We start from the raw sequence: 9,826 nt of genomic DNA on the forward strand, positions 1-9,826 counted from the left end.
CGTTTCCTGTAGGGCCTGTTCCGTGATCGTGCAAATGTATTCTTTTTTTTGGAGGGGGGGCACACCCGCAGCATATGGAGGTTCCCAGGCTAGGGGTTGAATTGGAGCTGTAGCTGCTGGCCTATGCCAGAGCCACAGCAATGCGGGATCTGTGCTGCATCTGCGATCTACACCACAGCTCATGGGAATGCCAGATCCTTGACCCACTGAGCAAGGCCAGGGATGAAACCTGTGTCCTTTTGAATGCTAGTCAGACTTGTTTCCACTGAGCCACAATGGGAACCCCGCGAATGTATTCCTTTTCTCTTCTCTCCACTGTCACATTGGCGCCTGGTCCTCCAGCACTGTATCTCAAATTGGCTTTGTCTACTCAAGTCCTGCCCTGTTAAAGACCTTCCCTGCGGTTCCTGGAGGTGGTATCTGAGCAGTTCATCTTCATTCTGACCCTTGTGTCTCACTTCTGATTCTGCAAGACCCCAGGCCCTCTGCTCTGCCCTCAATTCACCTTCCCCTTGACCTCAGATGCTCTTCCCAGGCTACGCCCTGAGAGATCCTCCTTCCCATCTGGGCATGACCCTTTTTTCCCTCATTTACATTCCCTCCCTGGGCAGTTTCACTCATGCCCAAGCCTTCATCATCACCTTCCTGCCTTTCCTCAGTGGCTTCCCTTCTCACTCAGGATGGAGTCTGAAGTCTTGCTCACAGTGTTATGGACTGAATATTTGTTCTTCCCAAAGTCAAAGGTGAAGCCCCAGCTCCCAATGTGATGGGATTTGGAGGTAATGACAGATTATTTATGTCATGAGGTAGAGCCCTCATGATGGGATTAATAACCTTATGAGGAAGAGGGCTCTCCTTCCACATGTAAGGACACAGGAGGGGGCCATTTGCAAGCCAGGAAGAGTCCTTATCAGAAACCAAATTGGCCAGCATTTTGATCTTGGAATTCCTAGCCTCCAGAGCTGTGAGAAAATAAATTTGTGGTTTAAAGCCACCCAGTTAATGGTCTTTTAAAATGGCAGCTTGAAGAGACAAATACACTCCAAAAGCTCTGTATCATCTGGTGTCTGCTTAGGCCTCTGACCATCTCTTCTTACTCTTCTCTTTGCTCAGTTTTAGACACACTGTCTTCTTTGGGTTCTCCAAATATACGAAGCAAACTCAGGCTTCAAGGCCTTGGCATACGAGGTGTAAGAGGCTGGGCTTTGTTGGGAAGGGGTTAATCCATAACCCCCCAGAACTGAGAAGCAGTGTATTGTATATGTGAAGTTTCTTAGGGGCAGGACTTGTAGCTCTTACCAGATGCTTCATCCGAATATTAATAGCCCTGCTCGGATCTTGCCCCTTCCCATATCCGCCTCCACACTGCTGCTGCTTAACTATGTGAAACAGACTTGCTCTCATCACTCCTTTGGTTTGAAAACTCTTAACTGCCTCCCCTGCCACAGAGGACCGTGTGCAGCCTCCTCAGCCAGCAGAGGAAACTTCTCATACCCCAGCTCTAGGTAACCTGTCAAGCTTTATGTTCAAATCTGCTGCTCTCTGAATACGGCACACACCTGTACACTCCTCTGCCTTTGCACTAGCAATTCCTTCTGCCCAGGCTGCCTTCCCTCCCTGTTTCTGCCTAGTGAACTTCTGCTCATCCTTCAGGGCCCCATCTAGAAGGCAGCTCCTATGCTGGCCTTCCCACCCAGCAGCTAGCCAGCCATGCTCCCTCTGTGCCACTCTGTGCTCAGTCTCACCTCCACTGAACGGCCCCTGGACGGCAGGGGGTTGTTCACAGGAGTGTGTGTGATGGCAGGAGTTCTGCCTCAGACACCCCAGGATCCCAGAGCTGCATGAAAGAATGGATTCCTCCTTGTCCTCAGGCCACAAAGAGCCTCATCTTCTCTACTGTTAGGTCTTCAAAGCAGCAAGACAGAACTTTAACAACATTTATTGGTTTCCTTTGATTGCCTCTGGTCCAGCTTTGGAAGGGCTCTCTGGATTCTTCTAGCCTTGTTTGTGGGCTGCTACAGCTGCAGCTCTTAAGGCTCTTTTTTGCTTCTTTAGCTTTTGAACCTCTCGGAAAACCTGGGGAAAACAGGGGGCAGGAAAAGACTTGGTAATGCTATGCAAAACTTCAGACTTGGAGCGGCTGGGGTGGGAGATGACTCCCTTTGAGGGTCATCCCAGCCTTCCTCCATGGGCTTGGTGGCCTGTGAGCCACCTTGAAGCGTCGGGGCCAGCTCCACACCCTGATCAGAAACAGAGGACCCCTCCCTTCTGCTCTCTCCACCACAGACCTGGAGTGGGCCCAACCAGAACAGTTCTGATGCATACCTGGGTGCACAGAGCCTTCTTGGTCACCCAGCGGCGGTGGGCTTTTCGGTGGTACGGAGGGGGAAAGGTGTACTCAATCCCTAGCTCCTTGCATATCTTCTCAAAGACGGCATAGTTGGTCTCGCGGAGGTTTTTGAGCATCTTTTTCCTTTGGTCAATGCTCATTAGCAGAAAGCGTTTGTGGGCTTTGTCCTGTATGAGAGGAGGTATTACTCCAACTACTATGTAAGTAAGTGACGTGCCACTTCACAGTAACAAAGGATGGTCATTTTACCACGGCAGTGAAACCTCCCAGCAATCTTAGGCAAATATCTGTGGGACTCTGAGGTGGGTATTGTTATGGTTATTCCTATTTTACAGATGGGAAAATAAAGGCTCAAAGATGTTAACTGATACATCAGAGGTTCTAGAGCTGAGCTGGGTTGGGATGCTGTGTGAGGTCAGGTCTCGAATCCAGGTCTAGTGGTCTGACTCCACAACTCATGTTCTTCCCCCTCTGGTGCCCTCTTAGCCTCTCCACAGCTCAGCAAACTGTCAGCTGGGGTGGAGAGGGGGACAGCCTAGGAAGACCCCTCCCGGCCCCTTGTAGCCAGGCACAGCTCCCTCAGTGGGGCTAGGGTTCCACACTCCAACTCTGATCTCCAAGGAGCAGGCTCAGCTGGCTTCAGGGAACACTGGAGCCGGGCAGTTTTAATAAACTGTGGGTTTATTATTTATTTTTTTGGCTTTATAGGGCCGCACCCACGGCATATGGAGCTTCCCAGGCTAGGAGTCTAATCAAAGCTGTAGCCGCTATCCTATGCCATAGCCACAGCAACGCCAGATCCGAGTCGTGTCTGTGACTTACACCGCAGCTCGTGGCAACGCTGGATCCTTAACCCACTGAGTGAGGCCAGGGATCCAACCTGCGTCCTCATGGATACTAGTCAGATTTGTTTCCGCTGAGCCACGACAGGAACTGCTAAACTGTGCATTTATTAAAAATACCCACAACTGCCTAGTTATAGCAGCTCTGTGCTCCACCCTGTGCTGCGATATGGCAGAATGGTGAGGAATCCAGGTCTTGGAGCAGTAGTAGCACCAAGTTTCAAGCGCGGGCATATCATTTCCTAGTGGTACACCCTGAGGGATAACTTAATCATGCCAGGCCTAGATTGTCCTTCTGCATAATGGGATACAAAGACCAGTAAGAGGGCTGAATGAGCTGATGTGTGTGAAGTATTTAGCATGAGGCTTAAATGCTTTCTATGTGTCCTGTTGGCTGCCCTTATTTCATATAGTCCTGTCAGCAGGTACTGTTATGATCCCCACTGGACAGACAGGAGAACTGAGGCTTGGTCATGTCACCTCCCCTGAGTCACACAGTTAGTGAAGTGGCTGTGGCAGAGCTGGGATTTTAACCCGGGCAACCTGATCTCCTTCATCCATTTGACAACCGTTTACTGAGAACCCGCTATGGGCCACAGGCCATGCCCATGCGTTGAAGTTTGTGTTCCTGACCATTAGTGACACTCAGGGCCTCCCTGAGAGCGCCCAGGAGGCAGGTGTGTTTCCCACTGCAGCTCTAGTGCTGTAGCCACCTGGCTTCTCAAGCTGTTTCTCTGGGCACAGAACCCCTCGGCCCTCAGCCTCCTCTCCCGCCGCTGCTCACGTTCAGCTGTGAGTGAGGCCCCAGTGAGGTTACCTTTCGATGTTTCTGCATGTGTTCTTCATAATTGCGGATCTTGACAGTCAAGGCAACAACTGAAACCACAAACCACAGAGGATGAGAGCCGGGCACAGAGGAAGGAAGGGCCAGACCTTGGTTATGTTTTAAGACCTCAAGGAATAACAATCACCAAAGCTCTGGGACAGCTGTCCATCAGCCCCAAAGCACTCAGAATTTCAAGATCTCAAAAGACTTCGGATTATCTTTCCTTCAGAAAGCGGAGCCTAAGGAAGGGAAGTTCCTTAATCTTATGAAGGTGTCATCCCAAACCCCAAACCTCAAATGAGCATTCTTAATGGTAAAACTTTTTTTTTTTTCCTTTGTCTTTTTTGCCATTTCTTGGGCCGCTCCTGTGGCATATGGAGGTTCCCAGGCTAGGGGTCGAATTGGAGCTGTAGCCACCGGCCTACGCCAGAGCCACAGCAACGCAGGATCCGAGCTGCATCTGCAACCTACACCACAGCTCATGGCAACGCCAGATCTTTAACCCATTGAGCAAGGCCAGGGACCGAACCCGCGACCTCATGGTCCCTAATTGGATTCGTTAACCACTGAGCCACGATGGGAACTCCCTTAATGGTAAAACTTTAAAAGCGTTTCTATTCAATTCTGGAATTAGTCTGGGATGCATGCGATCACCGATAATGATTCAGTATGCCCCAGAGGTCCCAGGCAATTCAACAATTTAAAATTCCCAAACTGCCAAGGGTCCCCTCCTTGCCTCTCCCCTTCTGGCTGCCATCCTTATCTCTGTGTCTTCACTAATGAGTTTGCGAAATCATCAGCTCCCACTCATCTCCTAAAGCCCCAGAACATCCTTCCTTCAGGTATCCTCTTATTTGACTCAGGCCTGTTCTGCAAAGATAGGGAAAAGCAGAAGGTGGCCCCAAGTAAAGGCTGTGACTACAGCAGGCCTTTCCCTCATATGCACTGCATTCTGGGAGTGCTGCAGAGAGTGCAGTGGGAACGCTTGCCCTGAACACATGCCCCTGCAAACCATCTTAGCTGCAGGGTGAAGACAGACAGAGAGACAGGCTCTGGTTCCTGAGGAAACTTGCCTGAGCTCATACAGAGGTACGAGGCAGGACTGGGCGCTGACTACAGCATCATGCAACTCAGGATAGAGTCCAGTTTTCACTGTCCCTGGTCCTTTCTATCTCTCCCTTTGTCAAGCCACTCTAATACCTAGTATATCTGCAGATGAGGGGCCTGGACCAGCTAGCAGACTCCCTTGCACCCCCACTCTCCAAGGGCCCCCTGACCAACTTCGAGCCTCCAGGGAGCTGGTGTCCTCAGGGTTTTCTAGGACCTTGTTCATCAACTGCATCTTCTTGATTTTTAGCTTCTCCTTCTGTGGAAGACAGAGACAGAGAATCTGTGAGGACTGCACCCGCTAGGAACTAACTCTCATACCTCCAAGGCCAGGGCTGCAGTCAAAGCAACTAGAACATAGGGCTCAGGGCCTGACTTCACTCTGCTCATCAGGACATAGCCTCTGACCAACCACATGGCTATTCACATCCAGGTGAGCTCAGGGCCTATACCACTGATAGGTGAATGTTGGATCAATGTCCCCAAACCTTGTTCACTCATTCATTAGATCTCTATTAGGTACCTACCATTTGTCAGGTGCTAAGGGTCCCTGGGGGAGTAAGACTGTCCCTGCCCTGGAGATGCTTGGTCTGGGGGTATTGACAAGTAGACACAGAATGACAGTGGGTTAAGTGCTGGGACTTGAGAAGCATGGATGGGCGGTGTTACCTGTGTAGGAGGGGGTCCCAGAGGAGAGGACTGAGAGATGCTGAGGTTTGGCAAAGGTTACTCACCTGGTTGGCCATTTCCAAAGATAAGAGTCTTTTCACAACATCATCAACCCTGTGGAAAAACCATAGCAATGAGAGACAGGTGTAGTGGGAGGGGGGAAAGGGAAGCAATGCTATTTTCATTTTAGTCTGAAAAGCAAGGATGATTCAAAATTTCTTTTACAACACAAGTCTCTCTGGAAGTGGGGCACCATTTCTCAGGGATTAAAAGTCAGCATGGATCTGATTTGCTGAGCTGAGAATATGGAATGACCTGATAACTACAGAAAACTGGGGCTGTCAACTTGAGTGTTCCAGGCTCATCACAGTGAAGGCAAAAAGAGGATTCCCATTTTAGCTGGAATATGGTTCAGTCTGTCTTGAAACACTTCAATTCTAAAATCATTGTTTCTTTCTCATGTTACATTGCATAGTGGGAAGGACTGGAGGGACTGCCCAGCTCCCACCTTGCAGAGGAGAGGGGCTGAGCAGAGGGTCTTGGTTTTGGTGTCTTTCAGCCCTGATTCAGACTCCAGGTCTGCCCCTTAGGAGCTGCATGACTCTGGGCAGTCTGCTAATCTACAAAAGGGGGATACTCTTTCTTCTCACATAGGATCAAGAGATGAGAGATTTCCACAAAGACCTGTGAGGCATGGTGACTCCTTGATATCTAAGGGTAGAGTAGAGGGTCTTTATCCAGAGCTCCATCTGCCCCTACTGCCCATTCACCTTCACCCTGCCTGGGCTTCTCTAGTTCTCTGCCCTGTTCCATAATCAAGCTTCAGATACAGCAGGCCTCCACCCTGAAGCCCTTTCCTTGCCAATCCTCCCAGGGCCCCCTGCTTCATCGAAGAGATTTCTTCCTGCTTACTTATGAATTCCAGGCACGTTCTGGTAGTCCAGGAGCAGCATGGAAGGAGGCGGGTCATCTTGGTTGGGCTGGACTGTCAAGGGTAGGGATGGAAAACAGTCAGTTCTCACTGCCCATCCTCCCAGACTTGGCCCTTCTCACCAAACGAACACTGTCAGACACATCCAGGTTCTCAGGCAAGGCACTGGATATCTCTGGGCTGTTTCTCTTCTGCAAATCCTGTGGGTACCTGTCCTGATATATCATGCTGGGAGCAGAGAGCCTTTCCCAAGACCCTGTACTGTGCTCGCATCTCTCACACACCCATCTGGCTCTACAGTTATCAGGTGTCCTACGTGGATGGGTCCTCCTGTGAAGTTTGACTCCCTCTGAATCCCGCACAGTCTGGTTTGTGGCCCACCACAGAAGAGGCACTCAACACTCACTAGCTAATTGCATGAATGAAATAAGGGGGTTGAGGAGGAACTCTTAGCTTTAAGACACCTGCAACATAAGCACCAAATAGAGACCACAGGAAATGGGCCCGGGCGTGTGCTTACTGTTGAGGCAGAGGCAATGGGAGATGAGCCTGTCTTCTCCAGTCAGACCCTGCTCCTCCCCTATGCAAATAAGTAAATAATATCAAGTAACAGAGATGTGAACACTGCCTAGAAATGGGAAACAAGAAAGGGAGGACGCAAATGCTGTGCTACCCAGGTGAGCTTGGGTAGTGCCAGCCACGCATTCCCCCTGGCTGGCTCATTTCCATTCACATCGACCCCCAAAACTCCTGCTCCTAATGTTCATCTCCCCTCCCCTTACCTTTCAGGCGGGCTCCAGGCCTGCGGCTTTGTGACTAGGTGGACGTGGCTTTCTTCGCAGGTCCTCTGGCCAATCCCCCCTGCAGCCTCCCCCACCTAGTGGCTCTAACTAGCCACCTCTGTCCCCTTGGTCACCCCACCCCTTCCAGGCAATCTCTTTTCCGTCTCAAGTCCAACCCAAGACCTCCTACCTGGCTTTTGGGCGGCATATCCACGGGCGGCCCGGAGAATGAGACCTACGCAAGAGAGAAAGGGCTGAAGCCCATGTCCTTAAACAGTTCAGGCTCGATTCTCGTCTACGGCCCTCGCACTACTTTTCCTCCATGGTCTCTGTGCCTCTGCGCGGAACCGCCGCCCCAGTTCTTCCGCACACCGATGTCCCAGCTCTCTCCCACCTCGCCTTACTTCGTCCGCGACCGCTCTTTGTTCTGCCGCTACACTCCCCCTCCAGCCTCTTCCCCGGTATCCTCTATCTCCGCCGAACCCCGTTTCCCTACACCCGCTGTCGGGCTTCTCAGCTCCTCACCTGCAGGACGTGAGGGAAGGGCCCGCTGGACAGAGGGAAACCTGGCGCACCCTCCGCCCGGAAGCCCGAGGACTGGGGCCTGGGTCACTGCCTGGGTCCTAATCGAACTCAGCGCCCTCCACGCCGCCCTCAGCATGGTGACTTCTGACCCTCGCCGCGGCCTCCGTCGCCTTCGCGGTACGGACTGTACTTACATGGGCGCTGCCATGTTGGCTCAGGCTCGATCAATCGAGTGCAGTCGCGAGACCGGAGCAGATGAGAACCGAGATGATAGATTGGAAGGTAGGCCTCTCTTAAGGCGCGCAGTTGGGCGGAGGGGAGGTCTAGGTAGCTGTTGTGTGAGCTTGGCGGTTCGAGGGGGTGGGAGGGCTTGGACTTTGCCTGGCTTTGTTAATGGTGTGCGGTGCTGTATAAAATCTAAGATGCTACTATTTCTTGAGCGTGCATCCCACCTTTAATCCCATTCTATTTTCCTGACCTCGGCTCCGATTATCTTGAGGGCTTCCATGGGACCTGCCTTGGTCTTTTACCCCTAATCTAGCATCCTGTGGCCTTAGCCCCAGTCCAGGATGGGGCCGCATAGGAATTACTGGGTTTCATCCTTTTTGGCAGCATTGCAGCGTGGTAATTAAGGTCGCTGAGTTTGGACAGCCCTGGGCTGGAATCCTAGCTCAGCCATTTACTCTCTGTGTGATTTTGTAGGCAAGTCCCTCAACCTTTCTGGGCCACAGTGTATTTACTCCTCCATGATATGGGGTGGTAATAACAGTATCGATCTTTTAGGTTGTTAGAAGATTAACTGGGGCAGTTGTGTGCAAAGCATCTGGACTGTAGTAAACAATCAAGAAATATTAGTTGTGATATTTGTGAAATGAGTTTAAGGATAAATGCAAATTAAAAGTAGGAAAAATAAATCTTTATTTTCCCCGGTGCAAAAAAGGGAGACTCTCTTCCCCCTTGCTTTTCTTAGAGCATTTTATTTTATTTTTAATTTTTTGGCCATGCCCGCAGCATGCAGAAGGCCAGGGGTCGAACCCTAATCATAGCAGCGACCCAAGCCACACAGTGACAACACTGGATCCTTAACCCACTGAGTCACAGGGAATGCCTTAGAGCATTTACTTTATTTATTTATTTGTGTGTGTGTGTCTTTTTAGGGCCACACCCACAGCATATGGAAGTTCCCAGGCCAGGGGTCGAATCCCAGCTGCCGGCCTACACCACAGCTCCCCGTAATGCTGGATCCTTAACTCACTGAGCAAGGCCAGGGATGGAACCTGTATCCTCATGGATACTAGTCGCTTCTTTACTGCTGAGCCATGACGGGGAACTCCAGAGCATTTACTTTGGAATAGGTGTACCTGCGAATTCTTTCTCTGCTCTTTTGAGAAGTATGTAAATCTTTTAAAAAGCTAAACGAGCCTCTTGCCAGTTTTACAACTCAGGCATGTCTGGCTCAAGGATCTGGGAGCCGGCTCTGAGATGTAATCATTGAGAAAGATAGTACTTCTGTCTTCCAGTTTCTGCAGGAGGGTGGGAGCCTAACTTCAGCTAGTGCCCAGCTCCGAGTTGCCAACCTCCTCTCATAAAGATAAGAGAAATTAATTTTTCCTTTGAATAAATGTGATTAGCAAGTCCAGGTAGCTACCCCATTTCCCAGCTGAATTTAGGATGACCCCAGTGTGACAAATAGTGCTGTCAAGTCCTGTTACTTGAGGACTAGTTATTGATTATCTTGAGAAAATGCATAAGTTGTGTCCGCTTGGCTGTGAAAGGGTGCTTTTTTGTCTTTGC

The 9,826-nt window shown here is 50.6% G+C and overlaps 1 protein-coding gene and 1 long non-coding RNA gene across 6 annotated transcripts in view; one reads left to right on the forward strand and one right to left on the reverse strand.

Annotated features, from left to right (window-relative positions):
- MRPS15 (mitochondrial ribosomal protein S15) lies at positions 1,924 to 8,257 on the reverse strand. Of its 5 annotated transcripts, none has more exons than XM_021095958.1 (9): positions 8,033 to 8,220; positions 7,698 to 7,742; positions 7,246 to 7,305; positions 6,707 to 6,779; positions 5,860 to 5,908; positions 5,300 to 5,384; positions 4,010 to 4,068; positions 2,326 to 2,517; positions 1,924 to 2,076 (listed from the first exon to the last, which is right to left on the reverse strand). In XM_021095958.1, the coding sequence occupies exons 1-9, from the start codon at positions 8,166 to 8,168 to the stop codon at positions 1,996 to 1,998; spliced, it is 780 nt and encodes a 259-aa protein (XP_020951617.1). In that variant the 5' UTR covers positions 8,169 to 8,220; the 3' UTR covers positions 1,924 to 1,995. The 5 variants fall into 5 exon arrangements, with proteins under 5 accessions (XP_020951617.1, XP_020951615.1, XP_020951618.1 ...); XM_021095956.1 differs by having other exon boundaries at positions 5,219 to 5,384; XM_021095959.1 differs by lacking the exon at positions 7,246 to 7,305 and having other exon boundaries at positions 8,033 to 8,257.
- Positions 8,163 to 9,826, forward strand: part of LOC102167570 — a 207,618-nt gene continuing 205,954 nt past the window's right edge. Inside the window, exon 1 of the long non-coding RNA XR_002344972.1 lies at positions 8,163 to 8,314. This is a non-coding gene — a long non-coding RNA (uncharacterized LOC102167570). The remainder of the gene's footprint in view (positions 8,315 to 9,826) is intronic.

Source organism: Sus scrofa, chromosome 6 (genome assembly GCF_000003025.6).
Source record: "Sus scrofa isolate TJ Tabasco breed Duroc chromosome 6, Sscrofa11.1, whole genome shotgun sequence".
NCBI lineage: Eukaryota > Metazoa > Chordata > Mammalia > Artiodactyla > Suidae > Sus > Sus scrofa.